The sequence below is a fragment of the Nerophis ophidion genome, linkage group LG01, assembly GCF_033978795.1.
Source record: "Nerophis ophidion isolate RoL-2023_Sa linkage group LG01, RoL_Noph_v1.0, whole genome shotgun sequence".
Taxonomy (NCBI): domain Eukaryota; kingdom Metazoa; phylum Chordata; class Actinopteri; order Syngnathiformes; family Syngnathidae; genus Nerophis; species Nerophis ophidion.
The window spans coordinates 71,241,770-71,265,981 of NC_084611.1; the positions used below are offsets into that span (position 1 = coordinate 71,241,770).

A 24,212-nucleotide genomic window follows, 5' to 3' on the forward strand; every position below is an offset into this window, starting at 1 on the left:
TATATAGTATGCGCCTGCCTAGAATTACTGCCAGGTCAAACACATTTTTCAAAAATAATTAGCGCGTGCTTAGCATTAACGCCGGCTCAGGATTAACGCCGGGTCAAACTCGTTTCGCAAAATATACATTTTATTAGCGCATGTCTAGAATTTCCGCCAGGTCAAACTCGTTTCGCCAAATAATTAGCATATGCCTACAATTTCCGCTGGGTCAAACCCGTCACGTCACGAGTGACACTTTACCTGTCATCATTTTCAAAATGGAGGAGGCTGATTTCAATCATTTGAAATCGCATAAAGGAAAAAAGATTAAGAGCTATTCAGTAGGATTTAAGGTCCAAGCTATTGAATATGCTAAAAAGAACAGTAAGCAGCTATGTTTTATTAATATACCGTAGCTGCGTGTGTCAAATATGAGTCATTAAATGACTCCCGCCTCCTGGTGGTAGAGGGCGCTAGTGATCCCTCTTGCGACAACGCGGCTGCAGAAGAAGTGACAACAAGCAGCAAGAGTGAGCAGCAATCGTTTATTTTTTCCTCTCGCTTGCACTTTTGACATGGAGGATTACATATCTAAAATAAAACAGTTTTCTAAACTGGACTTTCAATCGAAGCAGAATGTAATAAAGGAAGATCTCCATCGAGACAGAGAGACTTTTAAAACTGAAGAAAGATAAGGAAGACTTCTATAAACAAGTTATCGATGCTTTTGATCAGAAGTAGCTGCGCGTGGACTTCATTTATAAGTAAAGGTAAGACCATAATCAACTTTTTTTATTAAATGTGCTTTTCATGATGGTATCCTTACATCACACTCAAATTTATAAACGCAGGCCTAAATTTACCCAATGCCTTTGGTTAGCGCCGGAGTGAGAAGAGGTTTTAAAATAATTAGCGCATGCTTGCCTTTACCGCAGGCCTTTGGTAAACGCCGGAGTGAGAAGAGGTTTTAAATTAATTAGTGCCCCGGCGGCAATTCAAGGAAATACTGTATTTTATATATTATACTGTTTTGCTTTATTTTCAATTGTTGCTGCCTTTTGTACAATAGCCTGTTAAGAATTTGAAGAATGTCTAGAGCAGGGGTCTGCAACCTTCACTATCAAGAGATAGTTGCCGCCTCTTCCACCAAAGAAAATAGTATAGAGCCGCAGAATGTAACACAGCTTATAAACTTTAACAAATTTTAATTTTTTTAATTTGTCCTTTAATGAAAAAAAAATCTGTCCATGTGAAATTAATTAAGTTTTTCTCCTTCACATTCATGGCTAGGGTGTGCACAGTCGAGAAGCTGAACTGAACACACATGCATCCAGTCTCTTTTACTTGCCCTCCTGGTGCCTCAGGACTCAGCCTGTGCATATTTACGGCCTCACAGACAGTCGTATATTATAGAACTCTTTCTAAAGATGCAAACTTTTCTCACTGGGGGTTAAAAAAAAATCTGAGGAAGTCACAACAAGGAGGCAGAAGAGGCACATGTGGCTCCAGAGCCGCGGGTTGCAGACCCCAAGTCTAGAGACTTTTATTTTATTAAAAAGGACCATCAACAAATCTAGTGTCTTTTTCTGGTGTTATTATAGAGTGAACTCGTGTTGAGAGACTCTACTTCTGTACCTCGATGTCTGCGACGAAAAGCCAGCTGCATTGAGCATGCCATCACGCTTTCTCTCCTAAAGGCCGCCACTGTCCTCTTATTATTTGCACATTTTGTAGATCGCTGTCTACAAGTATATCTTGGATATTTTAAAGTTATGCCAACATCACAGACATGCTGACTATGCTCCAGACAATTGCGTGCATCTTGTTTACGTCATCAAAACATCCTGTTTCGGCAGTGCTGTTTTCGGTGATCAAAGTATTTTTTCAGGGGCTGAATTGTTGGTGCATCACTCGTCAATAGCGCGCAAATAATAGGTTATATATACATTTATACCGTAACGACCTGCTGTAGGTAATGTTTTAAGTTTGTGTGGTTTTGAGTTGATGTTCATTGTTCCCATGATTACGAACATGATTAAGGTGATTGGTGGTAATGAGGAAGTGTTGTCGTGTGTCTAGGGAAGCACAGAGACAAAAGTGTGTGCACAAGACCGGTTGGAATTAGGCCGGTTCGCAATAAAAGTTAAAAATAGCGTGACACATTTGACTTCTTTTGGAGGCTCTACAATACATTATATGACTAACTTGTTTTCTCGTGAAAATAACTACTTATTTTTACGGTGTGCCACCTTGATTTACATTAAAGGGGAAACCCTGTGTTATATGAGTCCTTAGAGCAGTGGTCTGTAACTGATATTTAAATAGGTCCGGATACAAATAATTTTGTCATGCAAAGGTGCCATCTGGGCTGGAATGCACAGATTTGATTGGATGAGTAACATCACATGGGATGGGCTCGCTCGCATGCAATTGGTCAATTGATTTCCTTGTCTGATCATCAAGCACCGCAAAATCTATAAAAGCTGTTCTGGTCAAAACAGAAGTGCTCTGTCAAAACTTAAAATCCTTCAATAATTAATTTAATATTGGTCCTGGTCCATATAAGACAGCACCAAAAAACATTAAATTAATAAAAAGGCTTCTTCGCACATCCAAAAATAAAGCCTGGCACCTTACTTAATCAGCATGTGATCTGTAAATTTGATAATTTTATATTTCTTCATGTTTCTGTTAAAATGTGAGCATAATGACAAAACAATAAATAAATAAAAAGGCTTCTTCGCACATCCAAAAATAAAGCCTGGCACCTTACTCACCTTACTCAATCAGCATGTAATATGTAAATTTAATAATTTTATATTTCTTCATGTTTCTGTTAAAATGTGAGCGTAATGACAGAAACCTTTTATTATAGCTATGCTGTGTCCTCCCCCAATACTTAATGTTTCGCTGTTGTATGTACATGTTTGGCATCTATTACTTCAGAAAATTGCAGAGTCCATGTGTAAACGTAAGAAGTGAATGATGGCACAATAGAAACACACTCTGAGACAGACATGGACAAACAGCTCATTAGCATTAGAACAGCATGTTCCCATTAAGGCTCACAGTACGAAAAACACGTTTGAACGGTCCAAATTCCAAATAGATCTTGGCAAACACACTTTCAATACAATATGGTGCCACCTCTGAAACTCATTTGAAATTTTAAAAATGATAATTTGGGATCTTTAGAATTTCAGTTTGGGCTTGTGCAAAAACGTCATGTCAAAAATAATGACATGGTGCTGCAGTACTTACAATTACATTTCATGTTATTTTTTTCTTTTGAATTGGTTGTTGTCGGATAAGCAAACTCTTATTTTTGTCATAAGAGAAAGAGAGAACACTACTTCACAGCTCAAAAGCCTGGCGGAAGGAAACAAAGATCCCAATTCAACAAGGTGACCCTAAAACACAGAAACCATACATTTTTTACTAAGTTTGTTAGTTGTTGTTCTTTTTTTTCAGGGTATATACTGTAAGTCGACTTTGTGCATGAAATATTGGAAGAATAGTCTTTCCCAACATGTCTTGGTAAACCAAGGTAAAGACATTTTGCATGGAGGCCTATTTCTCTACAAAATCATACACTTGCCAGACTTGAACCCTCCACATATTTATCTGAGGGGGAATCTCAAGAAAATGTGTACTAGAACCACCCTCAAACGATGGCAGCAATAATGCAAAAATCAGGGAAATCCCCTAAGAGGAATGTTTAAGTAATTGACAATTTTGTGCAGCGCATATTCTGTAAAAAGATGACTCTGCGATAACTGACTTTGGGGGATGATCATACACAGGCTGATGTTTAAAAGAAGTCCTCTGTTGAATTTCGTCTTTCCTAACTTATGAATGTTAAAATATTGGATACTCGTGTTTAACAATGTCAAAGTATCAAATCATGAAATTCATGCATTTTGGCGTGAGCTTGAATTAAAAGCCTACTGAAACCCACTACTACCGACCACGCAGTCTGATAGTTTATATATCAATGATGAAATATTAACATTGCAACACATGCCAATACGGCCTTTTTAGTTTACTAAATTGCAATTCCAAATTTCCCGCGAGTTTCTTGTTGAAAACGTCGCGGAATGATGACACGTACGCGTGACGTCACTGACTGTCAGGAAATATTAGCTCAGAACCAGTTACGGCTAAAAGTTGTCTGCTTTAATGGCATAATGACACAGTATTTTGGACATCTGTGTTGCTGAATCTTTTGCAATTTCTTCATTTAATAATGGAGACTATAAAGAACAATGCTGTTGGTGGAAAGCGGTGGATTGCAGCTGCCTTTAGCACCAAGACGCAGCCGGTGTTTTTTTGTTTGTTGTGAAGCTTTAACACAGAGCGGTCAAGCGAACATGTTTCTCTACGTCAACCAGCATGTTTTTGGATGGGGAAATTGTGATATATATCTTACCGGAGAAATCATTGGATTATTCGTCGTCCTGCAGCAGCTGTTTAAAAGGCAGCTGTGAGCTTGGCTCCTCGGCTTCTCTCTGAGACACTGGGTGTTCACCGCAGCCATTCGACCTCGATGCATGTCTTTACAATCTTTAAAATCTCACTAAAACACTATTAAAACAATAAGCAGATAAGGGATCTTCCAGAATTATCCTAGTAAATGTGTCTAATTACATCTGAAACTTTCACATTGCCGCCGCTTTTTTTTTTCTAGTCCTTCACTATCAATATCCTAATTCACAAATCTTTCATCCTCGCTCAAATTAATGGGGAAATTGTTGCTTTCTCGGTCCGAATTGCTCTTACTGCTGGTGGCTCCCATTAAAAACAATGTGAATATGTGTGGACCCCTGCACCACGTGACGTCACGCGCACATACTCCCGGTAAAGAGAGGGCTTTTCTATCAGCGACCAAAAGTTGCGAACTTTATCGTCGATGTTCTCTACTAAATCCTTTAGCAAAAATATGGCAATATCGCGAAATGATCAAGTATAACACCTAGAATAAACTTGCTATTCCCGTTTGAATAAGAAAATCTCATTTCAGTGGGCCTTTAAGTTTTGATAGCCTCTTTTCGTGAGGTTTCGTCACAGCAAGGTAAACACACTTTTTTTAGACACTAGGAAAACTTTTAACCAGAGAGGTAGGAGCACATGCAGAGAGTGAATTGATCTGAGTGTGCAAGTGTACCTATTGTTGTGACCAGGTAAACCTACTGTATTTTCTGGACTGTAAAGTGCCCTGGTATATAAGCCTCACCCATTAAGTTTTAGAAAACAAAATACTTCATATACTACTATAAGCTGCAGATATAACCGTTGAGGAATTATTATCTCCACAGAAATATTTTGTTTATATACATACTCTAATAGTTTCAAAACAGTGTCTGTAACACGGCAGTAAAACAGAAGTCATTGTCATGGACCCAATCATTGCGGAAGTTAGCTCTCTAATCAGATAAAGCGAGTCAATAACTCCACGGTGACGTTTTGGTGAATTTACTGATGAATTTCCGAAACTGAAACAATAGGAAAAGAATGCCATTGTAAGTGAATAATATTAACGCAGGCACTCGTAGGCGTATTAGCAAATAGGCTAATGCTAAAGGATGCTAGCTTGACTACATTACAATAGCACATACAAATTGGCATAACAACATTCCAACAAACACCACACATTAGACTAAAGGTTTAGTCAGCAAGAATGGTTTTAGTTATATTGTAAAAGTTACAAATGTTGCTTGTAGTGATGAATGAAGAATTATTTTGAGTACACAATGGACAATTAGAAGATAGAACGGCACTTATACTTTCGGTTTAAAGCTTAATAGAGCAGTTAGCAAACTCATCCAAAATATGGCACCGTAGCACAAACAATAACACACGATTTGTGTGTGTCTGCATGTGTTTCATGAAAACTATTTGCATTATGGCTGTCAGCGAAGACAAATCCATGAATAAACCGCATTGTTTTATAAGCCGCAGAGTTCAAAGCCTAGAATAAAAATAGCGGATTATAGTCTGGAATTTATGGTATGTAATATGTATGGAGTTTATTTTTGACCGTATCTAAGAGAGAAAATTAGCAGTGATGACTTCAAGATATATACAGTACAGGCCAAAAGTTTGGACACACCTTCTCAATTCAATGCGTTTTCTTTTTATTTTCATGAGTATTTACAGTGTAGATTGTCACTGAAAGCATCAAAACTATGATACCTGTGAAGTAAAAAACGTTTCAGCTGACTACATTTTGAAGCTCATCGAGAGAATGCCAAGAGTGTGCAAACAGTAATCTGAGCAAAGGGTGGCTATTTTGAAAAAACTAGTATATAAAACATGTTTTCAGTTATTTCACCTTTTTTTTTGGCAAATACATAACTCCACGTGTTCATTCATAGTTTTGATGCCTTCATTGACAATCTACAATGTAAATAGTCATAAAAATAAAGAAAACCATCGGTGTGTCCAAACTTTTGGCCCGTACTGTATTTAAACAGCATGCTTTCCCACACATTCATTTATTTGTGGCGGCCCGCCACGAAAGAATTACGGCCGCCACAAATAAAAATTAAAGTTAAAAAAATTATATTTTTATTCATTTTTTTCGGCTTTTGACTCGCTCGACCGCTCATAAAAGCAATGGGACTCTGTCTGTGAATGAAGCTTGAAGTTACATATGATATAAATATGTAAATATTATATAAGTATGTATATAAATATGTACATAAAGTGTTGTAATTATATTCCAACTCTGCGTTCTTCTTGGTCATCGCCACCGCTGACACCCCCCGACCACACCACCACAAATAGATGCCTGACCTGTGGGAAACACTGAACAGTATACATTTTCAAATGATCAATTATAATACTTTTGGAAAGGGTGTGTCGTAGTTTAATTTGTAATCTGTGAATAATGAAATGATTAATGGGTTGTACTTGTATAGCGCTTTTCTACCTTCAAGGTACTCAAAGCGCTTTGACACTACTGCCACATTTACCCATTCACACACACATTCACACACTGATGGAGGGAGCTGCCATGCAAGGTGCTAACCAGCACCCATCAGGAGCAAGGGTGAAGTGTCTTGCTCAGGACACAACGGACGTGACGAGGTTGGTACTAGGTGGGGATTTGAACCAGGGACCCTCGGGTTGCGCACGGCCAATCCTCCACCGCGCCACACCGTCCCAAACGTCTCCAAATTCAAACATCTTACAGACGGACTCAAAAAACGGGTTATGAAAGAGACTGTGGAGCAAAATTTACATCAAAGCATATCCGATATGTAAAATGTGGACCAAAAGAAAGAGTTTTAAATGTCGATGAAAATCAACATAGATCTTCTGTAAGGGCAGCCAATATATTCACATTTTCTGGACCTTTGTAAGATTTAACAACACTTTTATGGGTTCTCTTTTTGGGGGGAGGTCCAATCCATGTTATGCAGGGTTTGTATTGGAGTGAGTAGGTGGGTGCACTGGTTACTACAATGTGGATGAAAATCTGTGTATCACTGTCAGAGTCGCGTAGAATTTAGATGGATTTGTTGGTTTTGTTCACAAGCCCAGATCCCTGAACGGCAGAATGCAAATCAGCTACACATTATCTATTTCACAATTTCCATCAACTGACTGCTCTGTCGTGAGACAAAATTGCAACACTGCTGCACACATAATCATTTCAATATCAGGACACAGAAAGTGAAGTGCCTGTCGCTAAATATTTACACTCGAGAAGATGTAAATGCTGATATATTACACTTTTCAAAATGCGCCCCCTCCTATCATGTATGCTGTCTGTCTTCCTCTCATTCTCTCATCCGTCTCTCATGTGGGAGGCAGGACTGGCACCAAGCCATACCACATCAATATGTGAACTGGTAAAATGCTGTGTAGCAGTCACCAACGCCCGGAGCAGTGGAAGCGGCGATTAATGCGACTGGATCTAGCAGGTCACGTTAGCGGCTCCACAGTCTTCATAGACACAAAGGTTAGGAACGAGGTCAGTGCCACGGTGGCCTTGCTGTAGCAACCTGCTGTGGCAACAGCCCATGGATACAGACAGCACCAGCCAGTGCCACCCTGGAGGCACCTTGGATTCTACCCAGGCAAAGGATCCCTGGGAGCCATGGTTGCCATGGTGCCAGCCGAATTTGGGTCCAATAAATGCGAGGGGAACAGGCGGCGGAGGGTTTGGAAGGGGGGTGGGGGGCGCTCTTTAGGGTGGCAAGACAGAGGACAGAGACGGAACGAGGGGGGTTTTGAATGGCATGGTAAGCTTAAAATCAACTGCGAGTCAAATAAAGAACCTGTTTTGATAGCCATGTATGACTGGCCAGATAACCCAGTGACATTTTTGATAAGCGACAGTCGACGCTGGATACTGCAGATAACATACAAGAGAGGGCTCGTTGCATTTTTTTTTTTTTTTTATACAACGAACCAACACTATTTGCCAGCTTTCAGATCAGTGGAATTCTCATAAACGTAGCCCACAAGGCCACCGCAATAAACAAGAGCTTCTCTTAAAAACGTTAAATAGGAGGACGCCGCGTTGTTAACCGGCGCATTCAAGCGCGGCTTGCATTCAGGCTTTTAATACGCACCACTTCCTTGGCCCCTGAGTCCCCTTGCTCGTTCAGTCGGAGCACACTAAGTGCTCTCAAGTAACTCCATCCCGATTCGTCATTGAAAAAGTTTGTACGGAAGCAAGACACAGCCAGTCATCCTAACGACACGGGATTATAGCACGGGTGGCATAGCTCGGTTGGTAGAGTGGCCGTGCCAGCAACTTGAGGGTTCCAGGTTCGATCCCCACTTCCGCCATCTGAGTCACTGCCGTTGTGTGCTTGGCGAGACACTTTACCCACCTGCTCCCAGTGCCAGCCACACTGGTTTAAATGTAACTTAAATATTGGGTTTGACTATGTAAAAGTCCTTTGAGTCATTAGAGAAAAGCGCTATATAAATATAATTTACTTCACTATAGATCTTTTTATTAATTTTTTTGCGTTATTGGCAAAGTGTGGCACAGGAGCTCGCCGTGCCCGATTCACCGGGGCGTCCCTGAGAACCCGACTCGACTCCTTACTCATGGGAGGGGGAGACACTGACGAGACAGTGACAAATATATAATAGTACGCGGATAAGATGTGAACATATGGTCTCTCGTGTATGTGTTGCCAAAAACGCACAAACCCCTGCGCTACTTAGTCAACACACTGCACATATTGCCATTGCTCCATCCCTTCCTCAATCCACACTAGTGATAAAGAACAAACAAAAACACCCCCCCCCCCCCACCTTACCCCACTCGTTAAGTCTGCGTCCACCTTCCATCTGCTCTGCCCCCCCCCCAAGGCAAAACCATTCCCCTCCAAACTCATCCTGTTATCTAAACAAGCGCCATCCTCGTCAGCGTCACTGGCTTCCCTTTCTGCGTCTCCTCGAGAGAAAAGAGAGACTCTCCTGTTCGCACATGAATGGCGTCTTTTGATGGCGCGCTGAAGCCTTGTTTACCGCCACTCCATTTATTTACCGGGTTTTAAGTCGTCATTGAGGGACTCTCCTCACCTCACCTCTCCCCCCCTTTTAGTCTCACCCGTCTACCTCCTTCCTTTACACACACCCCCATCCCCTTCTACCTCACACTATCCCATTTCATCCCGCTTTCTTCTCTGCGTCTAGTGTCCTAGATCTGTGTCCAAACTGATTTGAAGCTTACTTGCATACACAAATGCATGCCAAATTTGATTCTCTGCATTCTGTTGTGCTTCCTAGCAGCCGCACCCCCCCACGCCGCACTTTCTATAAACAGCTCTTCATTGCACGGTGTCACAAGCATCAAACGATGCCTTCGATGCCACAAATAAAACTATTTTTAAACTTAACTGACAAGCAAAAGTCCAATAAATATCTAAAAAAGAACAAAAAACCCCGACATGTAATGCGGGAAATTCAGTGATTTAGTCATAGTTTGTAGTAATGTGAAATTGAAAGTTGTATATAAAAGCTGCAGTTTGAGGCCGTGTCAATGGATTCATTATTTCAAACTATTTCACTGTAAAATTATACAGAGGCCAGTTTTTAAGTTGTAAACCCCCCCACAGATAATGCTCAATTATGTTTGCACTTAGAAATTATTTCACTTTTGGGCGCTAATGAGGCTAGGGCAGGGCCTATGTTTGAACCCTGAAGAGGGAATAAAAGAAAAGGGGAACGTGTGAAAAGCAGGAAAGTAAAAAAAAAAAAAAAAAAAGAGAGAGAGAGAGAAGAAAGCGAGGATCAGAAGGAGGAGGTTGGCAGGGAGTGTATATGAAAATTTGGCATCTTGCGTCCAAGTGATAGCGGCGTGCCAAAGACAGCCGCCGACACAATCCTCCCTCTCACTTGCAGAATATCAGACTCCTTTGCCGTGTTCTTTTTGGTATAATTTTCAAACACAAAATAAAACAATATTTCTCACCATTTTATAAATTGAACTTCGCAGGACTGCATGGATTGGAGGTCCAGTGCAGTAGGAGGCAGCGCCAGGGCCTCGCTGTGAGTGCAGCTTGGCGAATAAGCCCAGCACACTGGCAGGCCGGCCTGCTCGTGAGCGTTTATCCACGGCACTCTTTTTCCTTCCGCCGCCTCCTCCTGTCTGCCTCTGCTGAGACCGGCAAACACGCCGAGTGGCTATGTGGATTTTGGGGACGGACACATTACACGGTTGGAGCGGCGACAAAAGCCTGAAAAGAGAGCCGGCGCTGAGAAGACACCGTATTAATACAGATAATACACCCCCTAGTTGCCTTTGACTCTCATGCCCCCCCACTTTCTTGCTCTCTCCAGGCTTTTTGTTACAAATTAAAATTGAAAAAAAAAAAAAAAAGCATTTTTAATCAATAACGCTAAGCATCGCCTAAACCCATTTCTATTTGACAATCATTAGTGTTTTAATGTGTAATTAAATCTAATCAGTAGGCATTAAACAGGGTTCCGCCATGTGTAAACAAGCCCCCTTGCAACATAAAAAAAAATGTTAGGCAATTACTGCAACTACAGAAATACATTTCCTTTGAGGTGAAAATGATCGTATGCAAATAATTCCCATTTTTATCCACCCGAGAACCAGCATCCACTGCAGTGGAAATTTGTATTTTTCTTTCTGAAATGTGTATCTCTGGCATATTAAATAAACTGGACATGTGTGTTTTGTATAACAGGGCAATGTGTTTGCCTGGAACTTTTACAGGAGAAAAAGGACCCCAAAAAATGTCCAGTACAGTGGACTTCTGTGTTTACAAAACATCTATTTTTTCCTGAAATGTGCGACTCTGACAAAATAGATAGACCATAAGCAAACGTCAACTGCAATGGACATGTGTTTTGTACAACATGGCTATATTTTTCTTGAAAGGTGTAATTCTGGCAACAGGAATTAACAACGGCATTGTGTTGTGCATGACAGGATATTTTTTTCTGAAATTTGTAACTTTTACAAAAGAAACAGACCCCAAAAAATGTCCACTGTAGTAGACATTTGTGTATTGTATAACAGGGCAATTTCTTTCCCTGAAATGTATATTTTTTTTCACAAAAGAAATATACTCCAAAAATGTCCACTGAAGTTTGTGTACATTTGTATTTGCATACCATCTATTATAGTCCTGAAATGTGTAATGGCAAATGATCCGTCTTTATGTAGCACTTCACTATACTTGGAATGTTACCCAAAGCACTTCACATTATACGTACTCTGCCAAAAAAAATAAACCATAAGCAAATGTCCACTGGAGTGGACATGTGTGTTTTGTATAACAGGGCTATTTTTTTTCAAATGCGGATTTTTAACCAAATAAATCGCTTCACTATACTTGGAATGATACCCAAAGCACTTCAAATTATACATACTCTGACAAAAAAAAAAAAAATGTAAGCAAATGTCCACTGGAGTGGACATATGTGTATTGCATAACAGGGCAAATTATTTCCCTGAAAAATGCAACATTTACATAAGAAAACAATATAACATCTATTTCTTTCCTGAAATAGATGGTCTGTATTTATATAACCGTTTACTATACCTGGAAGGATACCCCAAGCACTTTGGATTTAAACATACTCTGACAAAATAAATAAAGCAGAAGTAAATGTCAACTGCAATGGACACGTGTGTTTTGTATATAAGGGTTTTTTTTCTTCTTCAAATGTGTGTTTCTGACTAAGGAAATAGGCCAAAATTAAATGTCCACTGGAGTGGACGTCTGTGTTTTGCATAACAGGGCAATTTATTTCTCTGAAATGTGCAACTTTTACAAAAAAAAAAATATACCCAACAAAATGGTTTACTCTAGTTGATATTTGTGTTTGCATAACATAATTTTTTTCCCTGAAATGCATCATGGTAAATGTTCTGTCTTTATATAGCACTTTATTATACCTGAAATGACACACAAAGCACTTTACATTATAAATACTCCGACAAAATAAATAAACCATAAGCAAATGTCAACTGGAATGGACATGGGAGTTTTGCATTACAGGGCTATTTTTTGTCTTCAAATATGTACCTCTGACAAAAGAAATAGACCACTGCAGTAGTCATTTGTGTCTGGCATAACAATTTTATTTTTCCTTGAAATAAAAATAAACAGACTAAAAACAAATGTCTCAAATGCTGGTTTTCAAGAGGATATACATATTTTTTTGTATCTGAACACAGTTAATTTAACCCAAAAATATGGAGAAGAAATTTTGGAACTTTAATTCATACAGCAATAAATGTAAATCTTTAAAGTCAATCTATTTTAGTTAAATACCAAAACTCGGATAAAATTATGTAATAATGATCAATGCAGCCTTTGTAAACCGAAACAGCCCAGCCTGAGGTGAAATGCTGACAATTGACTTTAATCAAAATGACAAGAAGATTAAAGAAAGCTGGATTAAAAAAATAAAAAAATATGTGGAAGAATGTGAAATAACCATTTTAAAATTGTGACAAAAACTAAAAGGAAATGGAGAAGCAGTCAGGAGCTTCGTACAACACGCCAGTTATAATCAGGACACAAACAACAACTATGCTAATGTTTTTGGACCCTACGTGAGGCTCATTTAGCAGTCCAGATAGGAGACTTTTTCTTCTCCAGCCTTCGGAGAGAGAGACCAGACTCCCGCTCTAATGTGACACACTTCTTCCCCTTTATCGTCGTCTATCAGCCCTGGTTTGAGACACACTTCGACACGCTCCAGAGGCGTAAAAGAAGATGGGCCCTGGTGAACGGAGGCCAGCGGTGCAACACTCCCCCGATGCCAAAGCCGCTCTGCATGTGGAGCGCTTTTCTTAGCCGGGGTGGGCCTGCTTCCCACAGCACGGGACACAAAAGCCTCAGGCCTGACTGCCTCGGGGTTGGGACCTCATTCGCTCCACCGTAAACAGTACACGCGTACGGAAACTCCATATGATGTCATAGGAGCCGGAGAAGGGATCGGGGAGTTATTAAGGTGAGATTATTTTCACAGAGAAATAAAAACAGATCGACAAAACAGTGGGAAACTGTGGAATCCAAAGGAAAACTTTGACCGCGCCGAGAGCCATTCATCATCATCTCAACATTTCCCTGCTTTGAATCCCCTCGATATATCTTTGTCTGTGATGAACACAGGAGGGTACTTTATTTAGGAGTCCTTCCTGTGGTCAGTGAGTCACGGGTTTCTCCGGCCCTCCTCAGAGCCTTGTCCACACGAGAACCCGCCGCGATGGAGGTGGGATCTGGCACCCACAGGAGTGTGCGGTGCGGCGCGCACATCTCACACCTCCCTCGGAGCGACTGCAAAATTTCCCGTGCTGCACTTTTCTGATTGGAAACATCTTTTCATAATCACACTCGTGCCGCGCAGAACAAATAAAAAGCGAGGAACCCGGTTCCAAACTATGAGTAAGTGCAATGAGCTAACGTAGCGCCTGACAAATGCTTTTTTAATCTCTTTTCATGCTCGGACAAGTGATAAATGGTGGCGCGATTAATCTGAAACAGCACAATATGCATATTGTTTTATGAACCAACTCAAACACATTAGCGTGAGCAGTAAACGGATTGCTCTTCTGATAATGCACACCCCACCTTTGCAAGCAAACACTCATTCACCCACAGGAACTGAGCCAGTTTGTGGTTGTCATGCAGAACGTAGGCACTACTGGGCCAACAGATCACTATCTCTATTATAATAATAACAGTCTCAGTCTTAACCAGATCAGTCAGTAGCAGACCTCCGCCGTGGCCAAACACTAGTGCCAGATAGTTCTAGAGGCCTTGTTGCAAGCTTATGTTCATCCAAATGTGCAATATATATATATATATATATATATATATATATATATATATATATATTTCTGTCCACAAATTAAAACATTAGGATACAGTGTGACATTAGATGTGCAGTAATGTGTATATTATGTAGGTGTAAACAACTACTGTATGTGTTGTGATAAATACGGTTAATGTGGCAAGTATCTGACTTATCACACAAACCAAAAAGCTCCCTTTTACCGATCCACACACAAATTACAGTATTTTTTAAATTCTTTAAGAGTTTTTTAAAGCATCTACTGTACATGCTATAGATAAAAAAATAATTTTCCCCCCTTAAAACATCCGTAATGGTGATGACGTGACCAAAACTGCAAATATTCGCCTGAGATGCAGCGTATTCTAGAGAGAAGATTTGTTTTTGGTCTATTTGACTTGCCAGAGTCACACTTTTTTGGGAAACAAAAAATAGTCCCGAAACACAAATGTCCACTGGGGAGGACGCTGGTTCATCAGAAGGGTAATAGTAGAGAAACTGAGCTGAATGCAACTTTGTGAACTACAAGGCAAAATGTAACTAATGATGTTCCACTCCAGTCCTACAGGTGGCAGTAATGTGCATAACAATGTCACAGACTACATTTTAACAACTCATGTTTTGTGGGGAATAGTTGGGCTAAAATACCACTTGTGAAGCAAAAGTCAGAAGTAAACATAAGTATTTTGCAAATAAATACAAACACTTAGTAACCCTTAAATCAAGGGCTGTTTGCAACATTTACACAAGTGCCTAGAGGGCGCTATTTTTCCAATGTATTTTACACCGTCTTACGGCTTCTCGTACGTAATGGCGTATTTACGTACGTGACACATGCATGCACATTAGCTTTAGGTGTTGTTAGCTAATAATAGCCTTTTGGGTAGATAGCGTTAGCTGTCATTGAATGTATATTCTATCATAACACCACCATGACTGCAAATGGTTTGTTGCTTCTCTTGGAATGCTTTTATATGTGTGCACGCGATCCTTGATAAATATGACGAGACCGGTGAGTGACCTCCGTAAACACCAATCATTTTATTCAGGCCAGTAAAAATACATTACATTAACTTTGTAATTGTAAAAAATACAGACAATGTTCAAACTGGAGAAAGTATTGCCTTCAGAATCACGTTTTAACCACGAGACTCGATATGTTGCTTACTTCTACGAAAAACGTTTATGGTTCTGAGCTAAGACAGGACTGAGGTCGGGATAAATGTAAAATTGTATGTAAAAATAGCAAATTATAAATAGAAACTGTTGAGTTCCCCAGGAAATGGTTTGTTTGCTTAAAGACGGGTGTTTTTTGTGTTTGCACTGATATTGTAGTTATTGTCTAGTGGGACTCAAGATTGCCATAATATATTTAAACTATTAGCCGCGCAGGGTTGGCGGGTCACAATTAAACAAAACAGCCCATGGGCCACGAGTTTGAGACCCCTAAAAGTATATACATTTCGAATTAAATGTTGCTCTTAACATAACACCGACATACAATCAAATTGTCACTTTGGGGTCAAAGTTGGTCATGCTATAATTGTTCTGCTTAACCATAGCCAAGTAGTTCTGGGTAACCTTGTACACAATCTAACAAAAAATACTCACACACGACCTCCTTGAGCCTGGCAAAACCCGCAATCAGTTTTTCCGGTACAACATTCATGTTCTTTTATCTACATGAGGCGCGTAAAAACTGGGGATGTGCTCTGATCAGGGTTTTATGCTGCCGATTTTGACACAATCATGTGATAAGTCAATATTAATACCGATCACGTATGTTTTCTGGAAATTTCTATGTATTTATGGTGAGTGCTACTGACAGAGTAACAATATCAACGTAATATTTAAACTACTTCCTTATTTTAGTTTATTCAATGTAGTTATGTTAAAAACAAAGTCAATAGTTCACAATAACTGAAAAGGCAAAAACTATCTAATACTTATTGAAATTTGGTCCTTAAATTGTGCAAGGACTTATTCCTTGAATTTGTAAACATTAATAAAAACAACAACAAAAAGGATTTTGAGAAAGTAAAAGATATTGACCTAACCACTCAAGTATCAATCATATACTATCGACCTGTATGTATCGTGTACTGACTGCGATAATGCTGACGGACCAACAGGTCATATTATCCTCTCTCTAAACTTGTTAATCTACTCATTCATTTCCTATTCATAACTGCTTATGACCTGCTGTAATACGGTTCCATCTACACTTTATCAAGTTTACTAAGCACTCATTTGTTAGTATAGTTTCAAGCTAGCTTTGCGGTTAGCTTAGCTTTAACATGTTTAGTCTTCCAGTGATTATGGTACTTAAAATACTAAGAAATGCAATTTTCTGATGTGATTATTAATAGCTTAAGGGGAGCGGCTTCACACTGTGGATGGAAACATATAAATAGCTGCTAGCCGCTTGTCAGTCAGGGGACTACAAATAAATAAAGCGTCAGCCAGAGAGAATCAGTGTTTGCGATCAGCATTTACTGGCATTTGTCGATCACATACTTTTTACTAATACTGATCAATGGCCAATCGATTGTCACATTCCGAGTAAAAACACAAGCAAGTGCGCCGTGCATCATGGTTTGTTCTGTCACGGCTGTGGCGCGCCGTAATAGAGAGGATCTGGAAGGACGGCTGGCTCAAGAACAGCCTGACAAAGAGCCCGGAGATTCCCCGTGGCAGCTTTTTGCCACTCTGTCATAAACAAAACACAAGACGTCTTTCTCCTCTTCCCACACCAAGCGGGCTCGGGCGCTGCCAAACTGAACAATCGCGATCGAAGCCTTCCTTTCCTTACCCGACGCACGCTTGACGCACGCTTGTCGCGTCTGTCTCTCTCTCTCCCCTCCACAATATAAACAAAAGAGATGAGCAGAGACTTTACCTCTTGCGAGAGCAACAATGAGGGCGATGTTTAAGGAGACAAAACATCAGTGTGCACGGGATCAAAGGGGAGCAGGGAAGGCGGAGATGCCAAAGCTCAACAAAATGCAAAGCAAACAAAAACTGACAATGAGCATGTCGTGTCATTCATTGCGCCACTAAAGCAAAAAAATAAAAATAAAAAATGCAATGAACATGGCAAAAAAACAGGCTGGTTCATGAATATATCACTCGAACTTGACTGGAACTAAGCCCGATAAAAACAGTTGCCCTTTGGCAGGTTTGAAGACAGCAGTTTGCTCTTTGTCTTTCCTTTCATCCACCCCTCCCTACCTCTCTCTCTCTCTCTCTCTCTCTCACTGTCTGCAGGTCCTAAAGTTCTCACCAACTTAGGCTGGACTGTGTGAAGGAAGGAAAAGTGCTGAGGCACACTGTTAAGCAAATAAAACAACGCGCCCAGTAAATAAGGCGAACGGACTCATTTCCTAATGTGAGCGGTGTGTGAGCAGAAAATTGCTATTTTGAAGAATATATTAGAAAAATTAACTGGTGTTATTCCAGACTGTGTGTGAATTGTATTTTATTTTTTCTACATGGATATTAATCTCATGCATCACCCTTTTATGTTTGGAAAAGTTTGTAAAAATATGTTGAAATCTAAAACAAATTGAATAAAATAAAATAAAATAAAAAATAATATTTGTTAGTATTTTGTATTGAACAACTAGCAGAGAAAGGCCTCATTAAAATTTCATTTCAGGGAAAAATACATTGAAATAAAAAAAACAAAAGCAAAAGAGATTTCCTCACACACCACAAATAGACCAACAGAGCAAAGCTGCCAGGCTTTGGCTCGGTCCGCATGAGGGGTTTGGCCTGGACGGAGATTGTGGGTCTGTACGAGTGTGAGTGTGTGTGTGTGTGTGTTTGTGTGTGTGTGCGTGTGTGTGTGTGTGTGTGTGCAGAAGACAAGGAAATACGCGGGCAAGGCTGATTGCCATTAGAGGTCTGTCTCAACACGTGTGTATTTATGCAAATAGTAATATCTGAGCGTGTGTGTCCCCAGAAAATCCAGCTGAAATAATATTAGGTCATGAGCCTGTGTTTGGTGAAGTAGTTAGCGTGTATTTGGAGGATTTGGCTGTGAAATGTGTTTCATCTATGCACGTGTGTGTGGTTGCAATGTTGGAAAAACACTGGAACACGGCACAGTATTTTGGCTGAGTGTGTGTAATTGTAAAATGTGCGCACGGGAAGCTACAGTGAGCAATGTTTGGCTGAATGAGTGAGTGTGTGTGTGTGTGTTTGTATCATGGTGGCTGCGATACAACACGCTTTGGCTGTATCAAAATGTATCTACACTGGTCTTTGGCTGAGTGTGCAGCACTGTGTGGGTGTGTGTACGCAGTTGTGACTAAAAACCATGTTTGGCTCGACGTGTGAAAGTACGCTACAAAGATGAGTTGTTTGTCTATTCCCCCCCCCCGATTCAAAATGTGTGTATCCTACTTTAGCTTTGAGTGTGTGTTTGTGTAAGGGTGTGAAGGTGGCTGCACGAGTACTAACTGGCTGGTTGCGTGTGTGTGTGTGTGTGTGTGTGTGTGTGTGTGTATGTGTGTGTGTGCCTGTGTTTGGCAGCCAGGTCCAAGGCAGCGCAGGCGTTCAGGCAGACGGTGAAGGCGGCAGCAGCCTGCGGCCTGAGAGCAGGAGACTCACGGCTCCCACACACACACACACACACGCACACAATCTGGGCTATTGCCAAATGACAATCCCTAGCTACAATGGCCTTATCGTGGCACATGCACTCTGTGAGAATTAGAACAAATTTGTTATAAACAGCTCCTCTCTCTCATTCACATGAAAACATGGCAAAAAAGCGGCAATTTTCTAAAGACACGCACACACAAAATCAGCACAAAAGGCATGCAAATAATTTTCTGTAATACAGCATATAATTTTGAACCTATATTTATATAAAGAGGAAATGTATCAATTACAAAAAAGGAGCATGGACTTGCCAGAGCATGTTGGCCGAATGCCCTTTTTTTTTTCCAAATAACCTCAGATTATAAATTGCCCTGTAAACAAACCGGCAAATATGTAATTTTATTTTAAAAAATGACTAGCAAAAATGTATTTAAAAAATAGTTTTCATACTCTTTGTATGGTTTCGTATTTTACATTTTTGTGGTTATTACACCAAATAGTGCAATAAAATGTGGGAGAATAGGAAATGTTTTGAAGTTGTTCACTGTTAATGACGTGCACAACGGCATGGATGAGTGTGTGCGATTTTGGAAATGTTAAAAGTTTCAAAGATGTACGTTGGAGCGTTTGCACATTTGCGTGTGTATTCCGACTGGCGTGGACGAGTGTTTCTAACGTGAGTTGTCCACATACCTGGCGTGTGGACGAAGTAGGCCAGGTAGAGGTCCAGCTCCTTCACGGACACTCCGATGTGGTGCGGCTGGACACACAGGCCCGGATTGGTGCACTGCGGTGACTTGACCAGGCGCTCCCCGTCCGTGCTCTCCAGGGGGCTGCCTTTGAACAGGATGACCATGACCAGGTCCAGCCGCCACACTTTGTCGGCCTGGCGCAGGCAGTCGATGCGGCGGATCTTGCCCTTCTGGTCGGGGTTAGACAGCACGCAGCAGGGGGCCTTCTTCCCCGTGATGGTGAGCACAAAGTCCTCGCGGAACTCGGGCCGGATGTCCTTGCGGAGCTTGGCCAGCAGGCGCGAGGCCCACTTCTGTTTGATCTCGGGCTTCTCTCCCAGCAGCTCGTCCTTCACCGCGCGCTCTTCCTCCTTGGACATGCGTTTCTCGTGCTTCTTGAAGTACTTGCGCTTGCGGGCCTGCAGGTTGAACCAGGTGTAGGCGAAGGCGCGGACGTGGGGCAGCAGGGCCTCGATGAAGGGGTGGAATTCATCCTGGATGAGGGAGGACGACGGGGGGAGGGCGGAGGAGGACAGGGAGGAGGGGGGGAAGCAGGACGAGGAGGGGGAGAACGGGGGAGAGAAGGACGGGGAGAGAGGGAGCGGGGGGGAGGATGGGAAGAGAGAGGTGAGGCAGTTAGCACCGGCGCGCAGCATGGAGGAGCGGCGCCTGCTCCGTGCGAGCGGAGCCAGGGAATGAACGAGAGGCACCGAAAGAGAGAGAGAGTGAGCGAGAGTAAGAGAGTGTGTGTGTGTGTGAGTGAGTGAGAGAGAGAGAGAGAGTTAGGGAGAGAGAGACTTAAATACACATCACATTGAAGGTAAAGATGGTGACAACCAATGATCTCTTCTGGGACGTGTTTAAATTAGTGAACACAAGTGTAAGCGCAGCAATATGATAATAATTCATTATACTACAATTATCCTAAAACAGATGTAGGATAATTCCAAAGAAAAAAATGCTAGTTACCATTTCGCTCTTTCATCATAAACTGAGCCCGCCGATTGCAAAAAAAAAAATGTAAATATGCACCGCTGGCTAATCAGTGTGCACTGGGTAAATGATGCATTTATTGCACAAAACGAACAAAAAAAAAAGGACTAAACTGTCCAGTCAAAATAAAAAGTAAAAAAAATGAGAGAGAGGGAGGGAAAAAGGGGCTGCAGTGTAATACCAGCGCAGGAACACAGGAGGTAGTGTAGCAGGAGAGCTGTTGTTCACCAGCACAACAGGAGAGTGGACACAAGTTCAGCAACCTCACGGGCTAAAATAATTGAAAAAGCGAAAAGGATAAAATCGTCAAGTGAATTAGTGGATAAAACTGTCAAAAAAAACTGTTCGCCTGCAAAAATAACAAAAAATATCTTGCCGAGAAAAAAGGGTAGAGATGGGTAGAATCTGCATAGGGCTCCCGCAGGGGGGTTGGGGTAAAGTGAGAGAAAGAGAGAAAGTGGCACAAGGGAGTTAAAAAAAAAAAGAAAAAAAAAAAGAAAAACAAGAGGACGGAATCAATGTTGGGAGAGCGCGCGCGACCGCTGGCAAACCCGAGTGCTGCTTCTTTTTTCGCCCTCTTTCCCTCCAACTCTGTCTCTCTCTTCTTCCTCCTCACTTTGCTCCTCCAACCATTGACTGAGTGTGTGCCAACGTGCAGAGGGACCACCTATTTGGCACCGAGGCACCAGCGCCGCAGCCAATACGCACGCTCCCCGCGCAGGAAAGGGAGGGAAGAGCAATGGCAAGGGCAGAAGCAAAAAGGCAGGGGTGTGTGTGGGGGGGGCCTCAGTTGGTGGCTGGTAGTGAAGGTAAAGAGAAAGAGAGAAAGAGCGAGAGAGAGAGAGAGGGAGGGATTGTGCATGGTGCAAGCAGAGGGTGCGTCATTAGTTAAATAGACAAGTACCAATCTTGTGCAAAGAGGCAAAGTCCGGAGGATATCATAATTTCACATCTAGATTGAATCTACAAAAAAAACACCCCCTCCTTTCACCACCATTCATCTGATCCAACTCCCCCGCCCCCACTCGCATTACAGCACCTTGGCATGGGATGGCATGAGAAAACACAGGCCCAAAATCCCACTAGACCCTGAGACCAGCAGCTGCTCCTGGATTTGCCACACAAACAAGGAGACGAGGTGGGGGGGGATGAAAATGTCTGTACCCCCCCGGCCCCAGAACCCTCCTCCCTGCACTCTCTATTCCAAACAGCACATTCTGTTTTTGTTTTTTTCTTCCCTTAAGTAGCCTCCAGATTCAATGTTACCAAATTTCAGTGATCCAATTTGCTTGTAAGAAGCAGAAATGTGTGGACAATGAATTGGTTGTGTGTAGTTAGCCTCAACATGCTACATCCTTGACCTAAACTACTATATTGCAGCAATAAATTCTTCTTAAAATGGTTTTAAATGCCTTTCTCTGCACCTTATTGAACATTTAGTCAACCAAGATTTGCTTCAAATATCCCAGTATACAAGCTCTGACTTACAATAATAGAATTAAGATAGGTGGACATAAGGATATATAAATAACTGCCTTAATTCATTTTGTTTTGCTCACGGACTGACCCGTATCACCCGACAGGGGCAAGATGTGCCCATTGCATCATGGGAGGAGTGTAACATATGACATGAGTGTAACATATGACATGAATATTTACAATGTTCTGTAAAAAGTACGGAAAGTACAAGAATAAAAGTAACAAAGTACAAGCCGTAATTATTATTTAGAAATTAAATCATGACCTGTAGCCATTTAATATATTTTTTTATGTAATTTTGTAAGATTTAGACAAGTCATAATTTTGAAAAACACATTAAGTTTACAAGAATAGGTCGGAATAGGCAAATTCAGTCAAAATATTGCAAAAATAAATAAAGCTGTAAATTTACTGGACTAAGGTTGTAAAATTGTCAGAACAACGGTCTAATATAGATTTTCAGTAGAATTATGCATATTTAGTTTAAGTATTGCAAACATTAATTCATCAAATACAAGCATGAAAAGAATAACGTTATTGTATTATGAGAAAAAAGTTCACATAAACAGTTGTAAATTTACAAAATAAACCTCATTTAAATGTAAATAAGGCACATACAAAAGAAATATGCAAAAATAGTCAGAATTTTCTAAGCATTAAGCCCTACTATCACAAGAGTAAGTTACATTATGTGAATTTAGTAGAAATATTGCAAGAATAAAGTCGTAATTTTACAAATATAACCTCTTAAGTGTACAAGAGTAGGTCATATTAGACCAGTGGTCAGCAACCCAAAATGTTCAAAGGGGACAAAAATTGGACCAAAAATACAAAAAACTAATATATCAGGAGCCACAAAAAATGTAAATCCTTATAATGAAAGCAACACATCATGTAAGTGTCTATATTCACTATAATTGACTGCAAGCTGTTATCTGTGGGGGGTGTGTTGTATTTGGGTTTGATGTTGTTCCTGTTTGAGAATGTCTGCTTGCACAGGTATTTGTTTTGTTTGCAACAGCTACCTGTCTGGCACCACATAGGCCGGAGGCTGACGCAATTCTTCGTTGACAGAAATGTTCAAATTCAATATTTATTCTACACATTTTGACGAAATTGGGAAAACATGCAGTCTTTCCGTGGCAGCATCGGAGAAAGTCATACGTGTCACGCCTGTAAGATTATGTTTTGGATTTTTTCCATGTTTGGTCAGGTTATGTAGTTTTTGGAACATTTAGTTTTGTCTTGGCAATTCCTGGTTTGTTTTCATCTCCATGCCAAGCCATTAGTTTTCACCTGTCATGTCACGTCCCTGTTCTCAGCCTCACACCTGTTTTCACTAATGATCATAGCTACTATTTAAGTCACTCTTTTTCTTGTCTTCGTCCTGAGATCTTCACACACGCTACCCATGCTGCAACTCCTTCATGCCCGCGTCCATAGTTCCATGTCGTGTAAGTTTTTGTATATAGTTTATAGTCAATTGCCTTTGTGCTAAGTCTTTTGTTCATGTCCATTATTTCATGCCATCGAGCAAGTGTTTTTTTTTCATGTTTGTATTGTGTAGCCAAGTCTTGTACCTCCACTGTGAGTGCTTTTTGTTGATCTTTTATTAGTTATAGTGTTTAATAAAAAAGATGTACCCACAGTCACGTCTTGCTCGTGCTAATCATCATCTGCGTCGAAAAAACCACCCAAATCCATGTCATGGCTTGACAATACGTGTAAACCAGGGGCGCCCTGTTATCAAATGATGTGATCTACCTCTCAAAACATTACAGGATTTTTTTTTTTTTAATATTTCGTCATAATACTTTTGGAATAAGTATACATATTCATGACAAGTCGTTTTGCGAGGTAAAAAAAAAATCAAATACAAGTTGCCTTTCCAAGTTGAACTAAAGTTATTTTGTTCTTAGTTTTTTACAGCTAATTTGTTTACACTCCTATCTGCATATTTGGTCTCTGGCTTCAATGATATGACCGCTGGACAAGGGACTCCAGGCGCATGAATGGGAATCTCGGTGCTGGGGCGGACACAAACAGCTAACTCGTCATGTAGCAAAGTTGAGAGCCCAGACATTTCATAGTGGGTCCAAGTTATCTACTGGG

The 24,212-nt window shown here is 40.8% G+C and overlaps 1 protein-coding gene across 11 annotated transcripts in view; it reads right to left on the reverse strand.

The window, feature by feature from the left end:
* LOC133558893 (nuclear factor 1 X-type-like) overlaps positions 1–24,212 on the reverse strand; it is a 266,583-nt gene that overhangs the window by 123,872 nt on the left and 118,499 nt on the right. For 9 of the 11 annotated variants that reach the window (XM_061910063.1, XM_061910071.1, XM_061910123.1 and 6 more), the window contains one exon: positions 19,591–20,122. In XM_061910063.1, the coding sequence (XP_061766047.1) occupies positions 19,591–20,122 (532 nt within the window). Of the gene's footprint in view, positions 1–19,590; positions 20,486–20,597; positions 21,259–24,212 lie in introns of those variants that run through there. The other 2 variants (XM_061910086.1, XM_061910037.1) reach the window with 2 other exon arrangements.